Source organism: Tympanuchus pallidicinctus, unplaced genomic scaffold (assembly GCF_026119805.1).
Source record: "Tympanuchus pallidicinctus isolate F22 unplaced genomic scaffold, pur_lepc_1.0 scaffold6, whole genome shotgun sequence".
Lineage (NCBI taxonomy): Eukaryota > Metazoa > Chordata > Aves > Galliformes > Phasianidae > Tympanuchus > Tympanuchus pallidicinctus.
In genome coordinates this window covers 13,521,033-13,542,377 of record NW_026294780.1, presented here as the reverse complement: position 1 = coordinate 13,542,377, position 21,345 = coordinate 13,521,033, and the positions used below count along the sequence as shown (strand labels likewise).

Here is a 21,345-nt window from a genome sequence, read left to right as displayed (position 1 = left end):
CACTCCATCCCATCATCTGCATCACTGATAAAGATGTTAAACACTACCGGACTCACGACGGACCCCTGGGGTCCTGCTTAGAAGCTGTACATGTGTGAGAGGTCAGCAGACCGGCACGTGTAAGGCAGAAACGACTTAACCGAGTTTAAAGGAAGCTGGCGGTCTTTCATGCCCTCAACCCTACACCAGCCGCCTCGCTCGCGGAACGCGGCGTTCGGGGTGCGGCTCCCGTCAGGAAGGGGACGGTCGGCGCCGAGCGGGGCCGGAAGGGGCGGCTCCGCGCGGCACGGCACGGCAGGAGCGCGCCCGGCCGGGCGGAGCGGTGAGCGCTGCCATCGAGGCGGGCTCCGCGCTCTCACACGGTCCGCGGGAGGATGAACCTGGAGCGGCTGAGGAAGCGGGTGCGGCACTACATCGACCAGGTGAGGCGCGGGGCGGCGGCAGTTGGGCTGGGGCCTCGCTGAGGCCCGACGCGGGATAACCCCAGGCTGAGCACTCGGCCCTCAGCTGAGCTGAGCTGAGCTGGGGCAGCGGGGACCGACTGCAGAACTGCCCCGTCTCACGTTGCTGACCTTGGTGTCCTTCGATACTGGGGGACTGCCCCCTTCACGCTGATTTTTGAACTTGTGTGGAGCTCAGATGGCATTCACCATTCATTAGGCATTGCATACGTAATCCGACATTAAATGCAAGCAACGTGTAATAGATTTCAAGGTAAGCTAGGTAAACAAATTTCCAGTAAATCATCATGATAATTTCTGTCATTCCTTTACAGCAGCAGTATCAGAGCGCCCTGTTCTGGGCAGACAAAGTGGCTTCATTGTCTCATGGTAAGCATTAGCATGTTGCCTTGTTCTTCAGTCGCCTCTTTCTGGTTAAGTCTACTTACATTTCTTTAAATGGCGGTAGGGCTTTCATCACAAAAAAACCTAGGCTACTAGTATTTTATATTATTACGCTTTGCTTCAGCCAGCGTGGATAGAAGTGCAGAAGTCTGATCAGCTTTCACTTCAGTTTTCCATTGATCTTTTCAGTAGGAGACAGTTTTGAGTTGTGTTTTGTGTTCCAGCTATTTCCAAGGGCAGGGTAGCTTACAGCTCCCATAGACAGCTGTTTATTGATGTTTTTTTCTCAAATCTATATCACCGTTATCTCCTTCTCATGCACTTCTAGTAGTTCATTGTATTCACTCTTTTATGCACTCATGTCTTTAGTTTTGAAATCTAAACTTTTTCCATTTTAACCTTGCAGTGATAGAAAGTTGTTTTTATATACATATTATCCTTTACATCGTGGTGTGCTGGAATAGTGGAAAACCGATATTCTTCTAGTAAATATTCTGTATGAAAATGTTTAAAGATATTGTATCAATTGATGGTTTATAATTTCCTCTTTATTTTTAAGAGGAACCTCAAGATATCTACTGGTTGGCCCAGTGTCTTTACCTAACAGCTCAGTATCATAGGGCAGCACATGCCCTTCGATCTCGTAAATTGGATAAGGTAAGTCGTTTTAGATGAATTACTGCTGTTCCACTTACAAACTAATGTTGTTAACCACAGCTTCTTTGCTGTCAGAGGTTAAGGTCCCCAGGAATATTGATTATAAAACCTACATCATGCAGTTTACCTGCACCAAATACAGCAATACATTTCAGACTAGATATAAGGAAACATTACCACGAGGGAGATAAAGTGCTGGAAGGCTTCCTAGCAACATGGGTGATGACCTGTGCCTGTCAGTGTTCCCGGAGCATTTGGGCAGTGCCCTCAGTAATGTGCTGTAACTTCTGCTTAGCCGTGAAGTTGTCAGGCAGTTGGTCAGTGATCTTCATAGATCTCTCCCAACATAACTGTTCCATGTATTGGCCCAAGGTAGGTCGCAGATAAGGTAGGGGTCCAAGATGTGGAGAGATGGGGTGTCGCTTAAAGTGTAGTTATTTCAGTTGTCCTCTGCTCAGCGAATGAGTGTGGTCAAGAGTGAGTGTCCTTTGAGTATGAGAAGTTACAGACTTAAGTAGTCATTTTGAACAGGAAGATTTTCCTTGGGTGAGAGGGCAGGAGAAGCTGTACAATTGAAAAATGAGAGAGTTCTCTTTCTTTATTAATAACATGAATGCAACTTCTCTTTCAGTTATATGAAGCATGTCGCTACCTTGCGGCTAGATGTCATGTGAGTACACATTTTTTGCCTTTATTGGAAACAAACTAAATAATAGCTGTGTCTTGGGAAGATTAAATGTGTTTGAGGCTCAACATTCATTGGAATGCCAAGTTTAAATTTTGGGACAGTTGATTTCAACATTTTGCCTTCAGTATGGTTGTTGGAGTATCCATTGTAGTACTGTAGTGCTGAAATCCAATTGACCCTTTGTACAGAAAAGAAAATATTTCTCTAATATTTTGTGGGAAAAGCATGTGAATATTTTTAATGTAAGTCCTGTATTATAAGTGGCTGGTGAAATGGTTTTATTTAATAGATAGTAACAGTAAAATGATATATGCATGTAAATTCAAATTTGGACATAAACCCTACTGGCAAATACTAGTTGTTATAATCTGTGCCTTTGAAATGTAGCACTAGGTATATTGACAAATAATGTACAGATGTTTCAAATCCCAACCTTGTTTTTTGCACACGCATATTTGTGGCTAGTATGCTGCCAAAGAACATCAGCAGGCCTTGGATATCCTTGATATGGAAGAACCAATCAACAAAAGACTCTTTGAGAAGTACATGAAGGATGAAAGTGGATTGAAAGACTCTACCACAGACTGGGAGATGTCACAATCTTCCGTAAGTGACATTTTAAAAATAACTACTTTTGTAACTAAAAAGTGTGTGTGAAGTCAGAAAGTGATTTTGAAGCTGTAGGTGTCTAAGCACTCCTTTCTGCAGAAGGTGGCTTTCAGAAATGCTGAATCATTCCTCTTTCAACCCATAAGTCAGCTGTTGACTTGCACATATGAAAAAAACTTTACATCTTCATTTTACAGAAACATCCTGCAAAGTGCCTGCCAGTAATTTACAGAAGGGTGTTCTCAATCTGGCATTGATTTTTAGAGTCTTTTAGCTCTGTAGTGCAGTTTCTGTCTTGGTAATGTAAAATAACATTTCTTTCAGTTGTGCTTCAGGTTCTAAGATGATAATAACGCAGGTTTTCCTCTCCTGTAGGTATTTGTTATAATGAAAGAATTTCTTCCACGTTGTCACACTTGGAAATGATGTGGCAATTGAGTGAAGTTTTTCGAAGTTAAGTGGACAAAATTCTGTGTAGGCACACAGAGGGGATTCACAGTGTGCATTTAGAGTTGAAGAGTTTGTTTGTGCGGATGTAAAATGAAGTTCATTAACTGAAACTACAGCAGGGGGGCTGACAAACTGATTTTTCCCTGAAAAACAGGTGCAGCAAAATGAGTTAAATTGTCAGTGTGAACTGATTTTTTTTTTTTTCCCCCTTTTCTAATACTGTGCTATGTAAACATTATATTTATTGACTTAAACCAGAGGAGGATTAGACTGAATTACTCTGTTGCACCCTAATGGATACATTTAAGCTAGCCAGGCTAACAAAGTTTAAACAAACAAACAAACAAAAAAACCCAGCTTTGAGTGTTCATTCTTCATCCTTTGGTGTTTTCCCCCTTTCGTGGTACTTCTGCCCTAGCATCTAGTTGACTGATTCTTGAACTAAGTTGAGCAAATATTTTGTCTGAAAAATAATGCAGTCCAAAAACTCAACTTCCTCAGCCCTTCTCTTCGTGAATACTTAGGACAATTTAGTTCTCCCCACATTCGTGAGTAGGTTTGGTTTGCCAAAGGAGGGAACTAGTGAGATTGAGACTGTTACAAGGAATTTACATCAAACTCCTCACTAGGATCATAGCTTTTTCAAAAGGTACTTATTTGATTGATGTGCACCAATGCTTGTTCTGGACTAAGAGTGAGCTTAGAGGGAACAATATTACCCTTTCTTTACCAGCCTCCCAGGTTTTATTGTTGTCAAAACAGCTGTACTCTTTCTAGTATGCAGACTTCTAAGATGATTTGCCTGGTTAGTGTGACAACATATATGCATAATTCACAACCTTTTTGTAAGTAACTTGATGACAGTTCTGTGGCCTTCTGATTGAGCTGAAGGTTGGAGTTTTGAAAGAACACGTTAGTTATTAGATGCCCTAGCACTTGTTTGGTAATAATTGTCTTTTCACTACTGTCTGTGTCTTAGATTGAAAAGAAAAATATGTTTACCCACAGTAGCTGAGTTTGCTGAGTTGGTCTTTTTCATCTTCACTGAAGACATTCTTGTCTTATGAGAAGTGTGTTGTGTAAAAGAAAGAGGTGTGGAAGTATCCATTTCCCTTTGAAGCGTAACAGGAATGCATTTTATCTATTTTATCTATCTTACAATTCAGTGGCAGAGGTTGGATGCTCAAAGTAGGAAATACAGACTCCTGTCCTCCCTCTACTTGCTTCAAGTGTGTATTTGTCTGGCTGTAAATAACCTCAAAATGTATTAATTTGATTCTTAAACTCATAGAAACTTTTATATTTGAAAACAGTGCTAGAATACCAGGTTCCATCATACATGAATGCTTTTTACTTTTCAGGGAGCCCATTTGATTTGTGCTCAAAAGCAAATTGCAAACATTGATTCAGTCTTTGACCTCCAGCCCTGCTTTTCCACCAGATCAAGAGCTCTATATGCCTTTTGCGAGGGAAGATCTATGATGCTTTGGATAATAGAACCCTAGCAACACACAGCTACAAAGAAGCCTTGAAGCTTGATGTTTACTGCTTTGAAGCATTTGATCTTTTAACATCGCACCATATGCTGACTGCACAAGAAGGTCTGGATGGCAGTATTTCTCAAATACAAGTAAAATTTATCTGCTTTCTTAATATGCCATTTTCCTGCATTAAAAAAGAAAAAATACAATACGGAGTTTAAAAGCTGAAGTAAAAGTTGTCCTCAGTTGCTAGGAAAGTACCAGGTGATGATCGTATCAAAAGGTTTTATTTTGAAATGAATGAAAATTATAAGTTTGAGCAGATTGTATTTGAACATTCGTTTTTAGTCTTGCAGTTCTAAGAATTAAAAGGAACAGAGTCACCCAGCTGTCTCATTTGTTAGCTGCAGAAGCTCCCATGCTTTTTGTTCAGCCTGACCAATGTTTTTTCTTGTTTTCAACTTCACAGCCTTTGAATTCACAAAATCCTACTAGTTTTTGCTTGTCTGTTAGTAGGTGTTATTTAATAGAGCATTCTGAGAGGTAAACTGACATGTAAAATGAGTTACAGTAATGGTGTGCTATGTCATTAAGTTTCATTTAAAAGTCTAGAAGGAAGTGAGAATTTGGTAATTAATTTCCATAACTAATATTCTCTTTTTAATGCATCTGTACTGTTTTTTTGGTTTTTTTTGCATCTGAGTTCTTACTATGTTTGTTCTTGTCATTTTTTCCCTAATGTGACTGCTTTAAATTATTCTTTAATTTCTATAGAAAAGGAACTTCTTGAATCTCTACCTCTTAATAAACAATGTACAGAAGAAGAACAAGAATTGCTGCACTTTTTATTTGAGAATAAATTGAAAAAGGTAAAACCATAAGCTGACTAAAAAGCTGTTCAGTTGTGCTTAAATCTTGACTCCAGGTGAAAATGTTCGTTGTTAGTGTTTTTACTCTGAACTTTAGAAATACAAGTGCTTTGTAGTATTGGTCATTATTTTGTTGTTTTATGATTTATGATGCAGTAGATATCATTTGATGGAAGATGGTATGATAGTTTTATATAATCCCATCTGGTTTAGCTTTATTTCCTGAGAAATGGTTAGGTGGGGAAAAGCACATCAACAATGTAGGCAAAATGTCCATTGCCTAAAAATAACAGGTCATAACAACAGCCTTCCAAAATCTTTTTTTCTGAAGAGAAAGTGAGAGTACTGGAAGCCAGCTTTATCCAAGTCGATATTCATTTGTACAGCTCATACTTCATATATGGACATTATCAAGCATCTATTGTGCTCCAAATGAGTTTTTAAAGTACATTGTAAAGAACCATTTTATCAAATACAGATTTTACTCACTTTCAGTTTAAAACAAAGAATGGTAAGCTTTATGTAGCTACATTCTTTTAGAACTAAATAAATATCTGATATTAGATTGGATTTGCAAGTTGTGTTTCTTTTGTCTTGCAGTATAATAAACCCAGTGAAACACTGATTCCTGAATCAGTAAATGGTCTTCAGGAAAACCTGGATGTAGTAGTGTCTTTAGCTGAAAGACATTATTATAACTGTGACTTCAAGATGTGTTATAAGCGTACTTCACTGTAAGTATACAAAGTAATTTTTAAGAGTTTTTTTTTGCAATGTCTTGTGGAATAGTAATTATAACTGGTGCAACTGTTCAATTCATCATAGGATCGTTTGAGTTGGGCCCTTAAAGGCCAAGGGACAGCCTAACTCCCCTGCAGTGAACAAGGACAACTGCAGCTGGATTGGGGTGTGCAGAGCCCCGTCCAGTCTGACCTTGAGTATCTCCAGGGGTGGGACATCCACCACCTCTCTGGGCAATCTGTGCCAGTGCTTCACCACCCTAATCATAAAAAACATCATTTTTTCTTACATCCAATCTAAATCTCTTCTCTTCTAGTTTGAAACCATTTCCCCTTGTCCTAGCACAACAGACCTTGCTATTCTGTCCCTTTCATGCATAAGTTTGATACAAAATTTCAGACAGTTAAAATGGGTAGTTTGTGCCCAGTAGTACGTGCTTCTTCTGTAATCTGTAGCAAAATTATCCAGAGCAAAACTCCGATTTATCAGCGTTGTGCTGTTTTCTTCCGTTCATTCTGTTCTTTCATGTTATCTGCCTGCTTTTGATCTGGCCTGCAGAACAAACAGATCTGGTTCAGTTAACCACTGGTTAGTTAAAGAGTATGATTTCTCTGGTGGTGAAATTGCCTGTCAGTTGTTACATAGCCAGGGTGTGCACAACTGTTGGGTTGTCAGATGGATCAGAACAACATGGATTGCTTCTCAACTAACATAACGCTCAATACTTACTTCTGGAGCTATTTTGTCTGCTGACATAAGAAAACTAGTTTTGTGTGTGTACTGCATAGTCTCAGAATATGAGTCTTGTAAAGGTTCAGTTTACAGAACAGTTTTTTCTTATCTCAAACCATCACCGCATAGAGTGTCCTTTAGAAGCCAGTAGAGGCAAGATTTCTGGAAAGGCTGCAGAGAATGCTGACTGCTTTAGTGAGCTTAAACAACTGAGAAAAAACATGATTCTGCTGAAATCAATGACTCCGATGAAGTCATTTAAATCTTTTTTTTTTTTCCTCTGAAAATTCATTATTGCTACTCCTCTAGCAGAAATTGGCATTAGCACATGACTGTCAAAGAGGAGACCATCACACATTCTAGAGCTTGCAAACGGGAATCTCAGAAGTCTGTAGAATAAAAATGCTTAGAATCTTACAGGGAACCTTTATACTTTTTTGTTTTAATTTGAAATACTTCGAATTATTTTTAAATGTCAACAGAACTCTTAACTATCTGAAGGTGTACGTCTTGGAAAACGGAGTCACAGCTCTTGTACTTCTGATAGAAGAGATTCTGCAGATTTCAAGGCATTTGCTTCCCTCTGCTTACTTTACCAAATGGCAGTGCTTAGAAAAAGGGCGCAAGTCTACAAGCTGTGTCCTGCACCTAATCCATTTCTAAATGTCACTATAAATAAAAATATTAAAACTGAGCTGTGTTTCCTCTGGCATGCTGCTTAACATTGTAGAGCCTATTTCCATAAGCTCAGAAAATACAGTAGCATTACAGGAAAGTTGCTGACAAGCCCGTGGAATTTATAGGACAGAGAACAGTAATATTGTTGTCTGCTATTTAAATCACAGGTGACCTGCAAGCAAACACATACTGTGTTCTGTTGTTGTTGTTGTAGTTATTCTAATTGTATATTCAGCTTGCCAAGATGTTGTGTTAGTCTTGTTAAGTTAAATGAATGGTTATTTTTGTGGTCTTAAACCTTTATTGTGCTGGTAATAGGCACAGACTAGTTACAAATGGTAGTCTAATGCTGAAAGAGGTAATTAACTGGAACATTACACAACATAAAAGCAGCCTATTTAAAACATATTAAAGCTTTTGAAATGTGCATTTCAATTTATTTGTTTGTTTATTTCAGAGTGATGGAAAAGGATCCTTTCCATGCAAACTGTTTACCTGTCCATATAGGGACACTTGTGGAACTTAATAAAGCAAATGGTAAGAACCACAACGTTTAATGACAGTTAAATGAAGTTAAATGACTGCCAGGCTTCAATTTTAAAAAAAGATTCAAAGATGTCAAGAAATTCCCTTATAAGCCATTTTAAAAAATAGCCACTCCTAAAATAGGATGTGAAAAATAACGGGTATTTCTCTTCTTATTTGTGAGAGAATAATGCTAAGTGGAAAAGAATGGAGTTCTAGAGCTAATGGTGAAGGACAGGGCAAGGAATCTGTACTCACTTGTGATCACAAGTGTCGCTGTCTTTCAATTCCTGGGCTACGTACCCACAAAGTTTGTGAACTCTACTGTTCCACTTTAACTGTTTCATCTTGTTTTCAGTTGTTCTTCTAGAGTATCTAGGTGTAATTTTCTCCAGCAACAAAATATGTTAATTAATGTAGGAGGAAATCTTCAGCAGTGCATATGCTTAGGTGTGGTGCTTTTTCCATATTAAAAAGCCTCTGTGTTCTCTCCTTGCTTTTGCTACTGTGAAGGTCTGTTTTTAGTTGAAATAAATTTATAACCAGAGAACACCTTTGAAATTATGAGAATTGCTCACTTGCAGTTGGGATGACTTCTTCTCACTTCAAACTGCATATAAATGTGCAAATCAAGTGAAGGCCTTGAAAGTCTTCAGTGCCAATTGAAAGATAGAATAAGGAGCTCGTGTGTTTCACAGTGTCTCTGAGGATAGTGTGTTGTAGTACACAAATAGGTCAGTAGGTGTACTGTTATTTCCAGTGTTCAGTTATTTGAAGTCTGCATTGAGAACTTTTTTGTAAATAAGCTGGTATTTTTTAAGCCTTTTTTTTTTTTTTTTCATAGTTGATTTTTCTGAAACAGAGGAATTGATGCAGAGCACTCAAGTACAGAACTCATCAATTTAAAAACACCACGCTCTGAGGAAACACTTGGTTTATGTACTGTAATGCAATTTCAAAAGGCATTAAAATTGTTATCCTGTATCCGATTACTTCCTGTAACCTGCGGTCAATTTTCTAATAGAAATAATTGTAGTTATTCAAAGAAGTAATTGCATGGGATATTTAAGTTGGTTTTGTCCTGTCTTTGGCATGTTAGTGCATACAACACTCATTTTGAAATTGATCTGGCTGATACCTTTTTAGATGCAGAAAGCTGAACTGTGTTTTACCTTCACACAATAGATTTAAGTGTAGTTCTGCAGGCATTTACTTTGATGTATGGTAGTTACCAAAGTGGTTGCAGGGTTCTTAAGGAGTGAGATGTGTAGCTGCTTGTTTGTGTACTGCAAATATACATTTTGTTTGGTTTATCTAGTTGCAGAAGTGCCTCTGTATCGAGGCAATGTGAAGCACGACCACTAAAACATTTTTGTACATGGTGTATTAATAGCACTAGACATGCTGCATATTCATGTAGGAAGCTAAGGGGCAAGAAACATCTGAATGTTTTAGCATATTTTAATTTTCTTTTCTTGTTTCTTCCCCTTTGCAGAACTCTTCTATCTTTCTCATAAACTGGTGGATTTGTACCCAAATAATCCTGTAAGTTGTTCTAAGCCTCCATTACCAGGTAGTTTTCCTTAAATAAAAGCAAGCGAAAGTGGTAATGGTCAGTTTAAGATGTGTGTGTGTGTGTGTGTGTGTGTGTAAATATAAATATAAATAAATGATGATCGGAACTGAGTAAAATTGTTCACACCTTTTTCTCTGCGTTGTAATTTTCTTATATAGAGATTTCTTGGTGTAAGAGTAGTTGTAAAACATTCAGTGTGAGGATTTCACTTGAATAATCATTCAAAGTGTATAATAATAATAAATTAAGCCTTTCTGGGCAATCTGTTTCAGTGTTCGGCTTCATTGTGAAAATTGTTTTCCTTTTATTTAGTCTGAATTCCCCATATTGCAGCTTGTCCGTGCTGCCTCCCATCCTGTCACTGTGCTCCTTGTGAGAAGAGGCTGGCTTTTGTCTTCTGTATTACCTATCATTAGCTAAAATTGAAGGCAGCAGTTAGCTCTGCACTTAACTTTCTCTTCTTGAGGCTGAGCAAACCCATTTAATGATGTAAACTTGCCAGCATTCCATCTGCTATACACTGTTCCCCTGTGAAGTATAACCTGCTATGATGTTTCACTGAAATCAATGTTGTATATCTAATAATTATCTTGGTTTGTAATCTGTAGGTGTCGTGGTTTGCAGTAGGTTGCTACTATCTCATGGTTGGCCACAAAAATGAACATGCCAGAAGATACCTCAGGTAAAACTTGTTTTTCTCACTTGCATATCTGTTTCTTATTCACTAAGTAAATATTTAGTCTTCACAGTTGTTATTATAACTCAGAGTAAGCAGAAGGTTTCATATGGTGGTTAATACTGCAATATTTCTTTTGCTATACCAGAAACAGGGTATAAACAATCTAGACCTGAACCTTCCAGATGATAAAAAAATTATTTACAGGCTTACATGGAATCTCTTGCCAGTCACCTTCCTATTATGAGCAGGTGCAGTCCTTAACATTCGTTCGTGCCACCAGGCTAACTATGGCTAGGTAATCCAGCCTCAGCTCTTAGCTTAAGGACACTTGGGCATTCTCCCAGGTCCGGATTTCAAATCTAAAATGGAAGAGTTAAACAGAAAATCCTGCCGTTTGGCTATCTGCTTCTCTCTTTGCACTAACAGGCTTGTACTTGTAGGCTGGTCAGCCAGTCCACTGCTCTTTCCTGTGATAGATGTGTGTTGATTGTCAACACTGGTTGGAGAGCTGTGAAGTTACAGCATTTGTTTTGATAGTGTAAGCTTAACTGAGACGCCTTGAACCAACCTGTAGTAGATTGGTTTGGTAGTGTACTACTACAGGGCTAACATTAACTGTAGGCTAGGCAGTAGTTCATTAGAAAAGTATCTGGAGATACCATGGATAAAAACACAGACTGCCATCCCATACCATTGTTTTGGAGTCACAGGACATCACAGAACAGGGTAGAAGGCACATCTGCACTGTGCCAGCAATATGTAAGGAAAGGATTGTTCCAGCTGCTCTAGAAGGAGGTATCTGCATGCTCATCTATTCCTACAGATTTGCAAAAGGGCTCAGCACCAAGTAGGAAAATGAGGTTTTGTCAGAACGTAGCAAAGCTGTATTGTAATGCCAACAAGTCATTGTATGTAAAGAACGTGGGAGGAATATGAGGCATTTGAATTGAATTTAAGAGAATGCAGCAAACAAGAGTTTTGGATGAAGTGGTTCATGGGGCAAGTTTTTTGAAGTGATTTAGGCTGTCTAAGATGTAGGGTGGAAAGATGCCAACGTTTTGTGTCAGGTTTTGTCCCAGAAGACCGAAAACTCTTCTCCAGGATCTTCAAGATAATAAGTTTAACTGTGACAAAGCAAGATTTAGACTGAATGGTTGTTAAGGATGGCTAAGTAACCAATAGATTACTTCTGAAATACATCGGAAACTTTTAAAAAAGGATATGACATGTCTGTCATTAACTGTTAATTTACATATATTTTATACGCTGTGTGTCACTACTGACTGTTCCTATATTTTACCCGGTGTGCCTAATGTAATTGTTTCTTTTCAGTAGTGTCAAGTAATTTCTGGTGTCCATGAACAGCAATAGAAATAATATAGGGAATTCTTGAAAATGTTTGATACTAGTAAGTGTTGAACAGTTCAAACTTTTAAAATGACCTTTATTGACATCCAGTCATGAAAGATTATCCTAACAGATACCTAATGTCATATGATGTTGCTATGTAAGTACTGTCTGAAGCAGATGAAATTCAATTTCAAATGTCTACTTGTAATCTGCTCTTGTTTTTAGCAAAGCTACTACGCTTGAGAGGACCTACGGACCTGCCTGGATAGCGTACGGGCATTCGTTTGCTGTTGAGAGCGAACACGACCAAGCAATGGCTGCATACTTCACAGCTGCACAGCTCATGAAAGGGTATGTCACAAATGCCATATTCAGAAAAGTTGAAGCTGGTCCATAAGTAGTAGAGAAAACTGACCTGTATCTTACGAATTTTTCTTTCTAGGTGTCATTTGCCAATGCTCTATATTGGACTGGAATATGGTTTGACCAACAACTCGAAGCTAGCTGAAAGGTTTTTTAGCCAAGCTTTAAGTATTGCACCTGAAGATCCTTTTGTTATGCATGAAGTTGGAGTGGTTGCATTTCAAAATGGAGAGTAAGCTTGCAAAATGAGATAAAATATAATTTTAAGGAAGGATTATTCTGAAATGTGATGTGCTACTATATCTATTAAAGTACTTACTTTGTATTCTATAGTGTAAAGTATCACCTGGTTAGGTGATATTTATGTTTACCTACGTTTACCTCGTTTAGGTAATGTAAAGGCTTTTTGAGATTTCAAATATATTCTGAAAAAAATATAATGGATGGAAGTCGTTCATTGAACACCCTTGGTTTGCTTCTGGTTTGTTTTGTTTTTTAACTTTGTCTCGTCAGCCATTAAGATCGTTTGGCAAAATCGCTTCATTTTTAATGATGACTGCATTCATACAACCAAATACAATCAAAGAACTGTTGATTGTAATACAGTAATCTCATACTGGTAATTAGAACTCTTTGCTAATTCACTTTTCTTTCCTCCCCACTCCTATTATTTAGCTGGAAAACTGCAGAAAAGTGGTTTCTCGATGCACTGGAAAAAATCAAAGCTATTGGAAACGAGGTATTTTTCCTAGTAATACACGTGATCATAAATCCATGCAACTCCAGGAAGTTTTTTTTATTAAAGCAAAAGCAATGCAATAGAATGACTTCAAAGTCTGGACCAACTCATTGTAATTATGTGTTCAGTTTTACAGATGAGAGTCATCATGTGTTATTTTCAATGCTACTGGAAATGGCCAAAAGTATGTTTTAATTTGAAATTAAAAACAAATGATAACAAAAGCAGAACAAAACTGTAAGTGTTGATTGGGAAGCATGGAACCCAGGTTGCATTCTTAGTCTTAGGTATTAGTAAATGAATGGTTTTTGGCCTGAAGGTAGAATTGGGTATGTGTGTGGAAGGTAGCTTCTACCGTGTGGAACTGCGCTCTTGAATCACTTCCACTTTTCTTTGGAAGCCTGTAGGTGTGGATTTTTTTTCTTTCTGCCAGATGGAGATTGTGTGGGAGTGGGTCCAGGGATGCTTAACTAACTTCCTGAAAGTTAGCTGAGCTGTGAACTTACAGATAGCTTTCTAATGATTTTTAGCTGAAATTCATTTAACGAGGACACTGCCTTATGCTGCAGTACTTGTTAGCAGTGTATCTCCTACCAAGATAACGACCTTGCTTCTGGAGAACAGTGAACCTCTGACAATTAGAAAGCACTGAAAAACCACAATCCTATCTATGTGGACAAGACATAGATTTATTAAAACAAACCAGACAGATGCTAACTTATAAACTCTCTAATGTGTAAATAGATTTGTTTTATTTTAGTTATGGTTGTACTGTTTGTACGTGCAAAAGCCACAGACTGTAGATCAGGCTTAAACTTATGCAGAAGCCTCAATTCTTTTGTGTGACATTTTTTCTTCTTTATAGAAATACTAAATGTTGTATGTGCAGAAACACACACATGGAATTTTAGAATTCTAGAATTACAGTAGGAAGCACCTAAAAGAACTAGAGATACTATTCTATTCTATTAAATCGAAAATTCCTAATGTGATCAAGTCAAATAAATGACTTTTCAATTTCAGTGAAGACTGTTTTAAGGATTTTGTTGTACTGGCTATTTTTCTGTTTGTTTTATAAATGAGCTCATTTATTTAGAGCAGATGAAGTTAGACTATGGAGAAGAGAGTAGAAAGACCCACAGCATTTATGATTTTTTTTTTTTAGTATGAATATCTAATTTGTGAGTCTTAATTCTCCTAGGCTTTGAGACCTTGAAGTATGACTTCTTGTTAAGCAGAAAACAAACTTTGTTTAGTTTGTATTAAGGTGTCAGCGATACTAAAACTTGAAAGAAATGTAATTGGGTTTGGGGAGTCAGTAGTTGAAAACAGGTTTATTTTGGGTTTAAATACATTATTGAAGCAACTGAGTATTTTTGTGAAGTTCTTCTTGGTTGTGATTGAATTGTTTCATTTGTTATGGGGTGTGGGTTTTTTGTGTGTTGTTTAAGTAGTCCTGTAAGATTTAGTTACAATCTAGCAAGCTGCAGCTGCTTGAATTGTTGATTATTTTGCAGATAACAGTTGATAAGTGGGAGCCTTTACTGAACAACTTAGGACACGTCTGCCGAAAACTGAAGTAAGTAGATATCACAGGAGCTTCAAATATCTGTAATACTACAGAAAATGCCTTTTTCTGGGCCTCCTTGTTTTCATCAGGATTATATACCACATGAGGGCAATGTGGAAGCACCTTATAAGAAAAACCAGGTTCCCTAGATCCGTGTCTAAAATAAGTACGGAGATTGCTCCTTATGGACAGTCTTTCACGTGCAAGTTAAAGTACTTAATGTGAAAGCCTTTCCTCAGCTGTTGGTTCTTAAATAGAAAGCTGGTCATAGGCTTTTAGCTCTTCAGATGGGTCTGAAAGCAAATCAGCTACTGTCACAATCCTGACATGCTTGACTATGTGCAGTGAATTAATTCAGCACAAAACCACCTTTTATGCTGTTCATTGCTTGGATCAGCGCTTAAGCTTCTATTTTATTACTTTAGCTCAGTGTTCAGTGACCTTAACAATAAAATGTTATTCTATGGCTTTTAAGGAGAGCACTGCTTCATGTTTCTTTTCATATCCGCATCTCTGAGAACAGGAAAAGGAAGTGCAAAGTACATATGAAAGCTTCAGTGGTTTCAGCCCTGATAAATGTTCTCTCTTACTTTAATTTTAACAAGTGTTGTCTTACGTTTAACCAGTACCATATATTTTTTAATGCTGTGGTTTTAACTGCAGTTCGTGTTAGTAAGATGCCAATGAAAAGATTCCAGTTAGATATAAGCTGTATGTCTGCTTTGGCTTTGATAGTAATGGTTTTGTGTTAGAACTGCAATTATTCGTCATTTTTGTTGGGAGATACTGATGTATAACAGTTACCTGCTCTCACAAAATCAAATTAAAAACGTGTTTGTTTTTTTTTTTTTTTTTGGGGGGGGGGGGGGGTCAAATAATTCAGTTAAAATTCCTTTTGTCTTTTTTAATTTCTTGCAGTAACTTAGGTACTGATTACATCCTATTCAGGGTGACTTGCATTTTACTATTTGCTCAGGTTCAGAAAGCCAATCCAGTGTATTTTCGCATCCTTGTAAACTGTCTTTCAGGAAGATGAGAGTTTAGGCAGCTGCACGTACATTTTGATAAGGTAGAATGTCCGTGTCTGAAAATCTGACTGGTCTCTGTAGTTGAAATTTGAAAACAGCACATTAAAAGAGTGGTAGGTAGTCAGACAGGTCAATAGTGTACTGAAACTAACATTTGAAGCTATGTGAAAGTTTTGTGCAACAGGAAAGCAGCTGCAAATTTTTATGCCTTGATTTATGTCTTTAACAACATTATGTATTGATGTTTGCTTAATTTCATTACAGCTAGAGACATGAAAATTTCTTCTGAATAGACAATTGCTGTCTTTATTTTTGCCAGCTTGGTACCATAGGATGCTAAACGTGACACTCAAATTTTGCAGAGTAGCACCAATAACTTTCACTTAATCCTTGGTTTGTAAAAAAGCAAATGCAATAAGCAGTCTATGTAAGAAAGAATTTTCAAAGAAAGCATGGCTCACTTGAAAGAAATTGTGACTATGTGTAAATCTTGCTGTTCTAATGAAAACAGCGTCGAAGTGGAAGTAACAAAAGTCCTGTATGCAGCACTAAAGGGTTGTGAAATTTCTGCTTGGGGAGCTTTTCTCATTTTGAACAGTGAGTGATTCAGTCTCATTGCTCCTTTACTCCCCTGGGAAGAAGAATGAGAGCTACAGAAAGAAACCTAATTTTGCAGTGAGCAGCATTAAATATCTAAAGAAATTTACCATATCTAATTACTAGAATTTTCTCCAAATGGGACCTAGCTGCAGACAGCTATTGCGCTACATAAGGGGAACAGTGATTTCTCAATTATGCTGAGGAAGAAAATTATCAACATCTGTGACTCTTGTGTGCTCTTTATGTTAAGAAAACAAATCAAAAACTTCAAAGTTCTTGACAGGATTGTCTGTCACAGAGGTAAGGAAATTATCAACAGAATACTATAACAGCATCTTCCACTCTGAAGCTTGCTAATAGATATTCTGTATTTAACCCCATCAGGAAGTACGAAGAAGCACTGGAATACCATCGCCAGGCTCTAGTACTGATTCCTCAAAATGCTTCGACTTACTCTGCCATTGGCTACATACACAGTCTAATGGGCAATTTTGAAAGTGCCATTGACTATTTTCATACGGTATGTATGCTTAAAGCGCTGGTCGCTGAGTCTGTATTTGCCATTTCATTTGGTTTTGATTTTGGAACAGATTGAATGTTATCCAACCCCCAAATTATTGTTCATTTTATTTATTTATTTATTTATTTAAGAAGTCTTCCCTAGTTTTCTATGAGTTAAGTCTAATCATTATTTTTTTTAAAACCACTTTTTTAAACTCTGTTGGTGGATCCTTCTTGTAAACCAACTCAATTATCCTACATATTATGTGTACGTTAACAGCTTCTACAGCTGAAATGGTTTGAAGTAATTCCAACCTATGCTTCAAAGAAATTCTGCACTAAGTGTAGATTTTAAAAATGGGCTGCTTTCTGTTGTCATGGATTTATCTGGATGTGTTTAAAAACTGGATGTGGTGCTCAGGGACATGATTTAGCGGAGGGCTGTTAGAGTTAGGGTAGGATGGTTAGCTTGTGGTTGGACTCCATGATCTTTAAGGTCTTTTCCAACCTGAGCAATTCTATGATTCTGTGATTGTATTTTACTATTTTCAGGACAGTTTTTGAATATTTCATGTTTTCACTGAGTAACAGTGAATTTCAATGAGTGCTAGATTTTTCAGCATTCAGGTTGATAGGGTTGAGAATTTAGCTGCAGTTATATGTACTTAGAAGCTTGTATCATGTAAATTTAATTGTAATTACTTAAGTATGTCTCAGTCTATTTCATTATCAATTGTAGTTTAGCTATGTAAAATTAATTCCTTGCAGCTTTTAGAAATATTTTATTAGTGTATCTTCAGCTTGTATCATGTAAATTTAATTGTAATTACTTAAGTATGTCTCAGTCTATTTCATCATCAATTGTAGTTTAACTATGTAAAATTAAGTTCCTTGCAGCTTTCAGAAATATTTTATTAGTGTATCTTCATGGCTTATGAGTGATTCTCTGTCTGGATACATTTCCATTTCTAGTTGTATTTTTGTGGTTTGCTTTCTTAAGTCATTTCATATGAATTGGTTGCACGGTATTTTGCTTTTACAGCAGGGACTACTTTGATCACATTGTCAACCAACAAACTCAGAATAGCGGACTTAAGATGCAAATGCTTTTCTATGCAGCTAAAGACTTTTTCCTGTTTTGATTTTATTTTATTGTTTTATTTTTTTTAATAGGCCCTTGGACTTAGGAGGGATGACACGTTTTCAGTCACAATGCTCGGACACTGCATAGAAATGTATATTGGTGATTCTGAAGCTTACATTGGTAAGTCATTGAATCCTTGGAAGAGAGATCTTGCATCAAAAAAAGACTGTCTACTGTCATCCTGCTTTTCCAGCAGATTTTTCACACAATTGAAGCAGATGTTTCTTCTCAATGTTGTCAGTTAATACATCTGGAAGAACGATGCAGCTGTGTTAAATACCTTGCATGCATCATGGGTTGTATCAACTTTAAACAATGAAGAAACCCTCATAGAAAGCTGGGAAGGGAATTGGCAGCTGCTTCTAGCAATAGACTTTGAATCTGAATTTTACTTTGTGTGTGTGTGTGTAGGTAGGTAGTAGGCTGCTAGATTTTTGTCAGACCAACACTTAAACTTTAGTTATTAAGTGTTGACAACACCTTGTTCTGAATACACAGAGAACCAGAGTCGTTTCTGGATATTGTTTCGTGATATGTTTTGGGAATGTTTGTTAGGGATAAACTGTGTTTGTCTATTTTCCTAGGAACAGAGATCAAAGACAAACTAAGATGTTATGACTTTGATGTACACACAATGAAGACCTTAAAGAACATTATTTCACCTGCCTGGGATTTCAGAGAATTTGACATAGAAAGACAGACTCTGGATGAGAGTGGTATAGTAACGTTAGAGACATCACATCAAAGGACAAATACTGATACCAGCCGTCCGTTGGAAGAAACATTTGAGATAGAAATGAATGAAAGCGATATGATGCTAGAAACATCAATGTCAGACCACAGTACATGACCATAAATTCTGATAGTGGGCACATTTTGTCTAAGTATTTGTTTTAGTGTTTTTGTTACGGTGTTATACTTTCAGGAATTTGCTATTTTTATATGAATTCATACTACTATGCTGTATTTAACACCACAGAAATAATGCTTGCCTTAAGGATGATTAAAAAATACATGAGGGACTATTTCCAATTTTATTATTTCTACAAAGTTAATCATATGTGATAAAGTAAAAACAAATAAATAAATGCACATTATGTTTTTAAAACTGTTTACTGATCCTTGTGTCTGCCATCAGTAAGACTGTGAAGGTTTAAAAATAATACCTAACATGGAAGAGTTTACAGTATTGCCAAATGGATTAGCCAAGGTCTAACACAGTATTATTGTAGCTTCTGAGTTTTCATCCCGTCTGTGAGGAATGCTTTCTTAGTAAATAGACCAAAAAATCCATGAGGTTTTACACTTACTACTTCATAAGTATGTATTTCTTCACAGTGTGATTTCAGTGGATTCCCATCACTTGACTCTAATTGGACGTGCATTAAATTGATGACAAAGCATGTTACTTTGTTATGCCTTCTCTGAATTATTGTTGGCTTCTTTGTTGTTATTCTATATTGTGCTACTGAGAGGTCGTGTGAGAACTGTTTCTGGTAAGCTGATGGGACAACAATATGAATGGTGAAAATACCGAGGTAAATTGGTGTTTCCTGCAATGAATGATACCTGAACTATTTTTCAGTAGTGTAATAATAAAGTTGTAAGCCACAGTGTACTTCTGTAGAAAATGCAGTCATTCTCTTTACACACAGTTGTTTTGCCAAGGCAAAGGATAAACTGAATAATATAAAACTTTTACAAGTCTCTAGAGTGGTGTTTTTAAATGCCATTGGCTCACTGAAAAACAATGAATTAAAGCATATGTTTTTGTAGAGAAGCAATGATTTGTCCATCCACTGAACAGAATTGGGTCTGTCTGCCTTCATAGTATGAATGTTGAATGTATTTTGTGTAAATAGCTCCTTTCCCTTTGTGCCTGTTTCATCTATGTCACTACGGTGGGCTTAAAATTAAAAACATAATGCTACAAGCTGTCATAATTTTTTCTTCCGTGACTTCTTGCTGGATTTTGACATTTAATGTTAAGAAAAGATTCTCTGAGGTTTAATAGTCCAGGCTTCAGTAATAAGTATTTCAGTGCTCAAAAGCTAGCTTTTTCTTTTTCTGTAGATAAGGATTTTTCATTAAGTTTCAAAAAAAAAAAAAAAAACAACACAAAAAAAGGCTAATTTATCTTTTAGCAAAATAGAATGACTGGTCTAAAATACAATTTTTATACCGTATTTCACTACATTCGTGTTGGCATTTAAACAATCATTTTTCAGTTCTATCCTTAGCACAAAATATACGTGTGATTTTTCTTTGTACAATTTTCATCTGCTTTACTGGGACATGGTTTAAAAAACAAGTGGCATACTAGTGCAAGTCATTAAATATTTCCTATACTAAATTTTATTGATGCTTTTCATAAATAAGAAGAGACAAGGGATGAACCCAAGTATATACATATATATTGAAATCTTCCTTTTTTCTTGTTTTTTGGTAGTCTATCTTATTTCATTAGTAGTCTTGATATGATACAAATGATAATACATTTGTTTATTTTTAATCTACAGTAGGTAAATTTAAGATTCTAGTCATGCATCCCGGAAAGGAGTTTCTACATACATGTTGGCTAAATACTCCAGCAAATCTGGCCTCTTGCTAATGTCAGCAGTGGATGTCTGTGGATTTTTTCTTTTTTTCCTATGTTGCTGCTGTTTTCATTGACTAAGTAGTCTTAAAAATTGATAATATTTGGTATCAGTTCTGATCTGATGGTGTGTTGGCTCTGATGGCAATCCTGCTTAGTTGTAGTCCTCCACTGCTGAGAGCAATTGGCTTGCCCCTTAGCCACTTCCAGAGCTGTTATAATACAAATTTGTATGCTTAGGGTGTAAATCAGGTATGGGATCTGGCCTAGCACTTAAAAAGCTTTTCTCTGTCTGATCTCTCAGGTTGAAAAATTGTGAACTGCTGTGTAAAAGTCATCAGTGGGGCTGAGTGGAGAGAAAAGGGAGGGTACAGAAAACTGCTCTTGCTCTAAAGGCAGTGTGTCATGACCCTTCAATTCTGCAGCTATCTGCTGAAGTTTTTTGGCTGGTTGTTGCTAGCCCTTCTTTATTGCCACTAAAAGTTACCTAGAAGGAAACATTTTCAAAATGTCTTAGACTGTGAATGATTTTTCCTGGGCAACACCAGAGAAATTCTTGATGAAGCCTGGTTTGGCTTCCAGTTCTTCAGGTAGATACAATTAGGTTAGTGCTTGTTAAGCTAATGTTGTGCATGCCTCAGAGAGGACTTCAGGAAAAGCTTCTTTCCTTATTTCTGTTCGAAATCTTCATCTTTGCACCTGCATCTCCTGCTGTGCCTCCCAGTACCTGTCCTGCTCCAGCCTATGACTAACATGCCTGCTAAAGCAACGTCTTACACATAACTGCTCTCTCGCAATCCTAACCCACTGTGGGGGAACACTGCTGTTGTCTTCAAGGTTTTCATGATTTGAAAACTCATGGACACAGGACTTGCAAGCTGATGCCAGAAACAACTGTCCCTTTCCTCATGGTGTGGCATCCCC

At 37.2% G+C, this 21,345-nt stretch overlaps 1 protein-coding gene across 3 annotated transcripts; it reads left to right on the top strand.

Moving 5' to 3' along the window:
* The first annotated feature begins 260 nt into the window (after positions 1-260).
* Positions 261-19,768, top strand: CDC16 (cell division cycle 16). Of its 3 annotated transcripts, none has more exons than XM_052664744.1 (18): positions 261-422; positions 779-830; positions 1,405-1,502; positions 2,134-2,172; positions 2,656-2,796; positions 4,691-4,850; positions 5,505-5,599; positions 6,200-6,333; positions 8,208-8,287; positions 9,771-9,820; positions 10,460-10,533; positions 12,106-12,231; positions 12,323-12,475; positions 12,919-12,982; positions 14,500-14,561; positions 16,565-16,700; positions 17,855-17,945; positions 18,410-19,768. In XM_052664744.1, the coding sequence occupies exons 1-18, from the start codon at positions 375-377 to the stop codon at positions 18,673-18,675; spliced, it is 1,869 nt and encodes a 622-aa protein (XP_052520704.1). In that variant the 5' UTR covers positions 261-374; the 3' UTR covers positions 18,676-19,768. The 3 variants fall into 3 exon arrangements, with proteins under 3 accessions (XP_052520704.1, XP_052520703.1, XP_052520705.1); XM_052664743.1 differs by having other exon boundaries at positions 776-830; XM_052664745.1 differs by lacking the exon at positions 261-422 and having other exon boundaries at positions 776-830; positions 1,407-1,502.
* The last annotated feature ends 1,577 nt before the right edge of the window (positions 19,769-21,345 follow it).

What these genes read in the sequence shown, in the direction of transcription:
- CDC16 (XM_052664743.1), top strand. Translation starts at nt 375, where the DNA reads ATGAACCTGGAGCGGCTGAGGAAGCGGGTGCGGCACTACATCGACCAG. An exon ending in TTGAGAATAAATTGAAAAAG is followed by an intron (nt 5,600 to 6,199) that starts GTAAAACCATAA and finishes TTTGTCTTGCAG; the next exon opens with TATAATAAACCCAGTGAAAC. An exon ending in TCAAAGCTATTGGAAACGAG is followed by an intron (nt 12,983 to 14,499) that starts GTATTTTTCCTA and finishes ATTATTTTGCAG; the next exon opens with ATAACAGTTGATAAGTGGGA.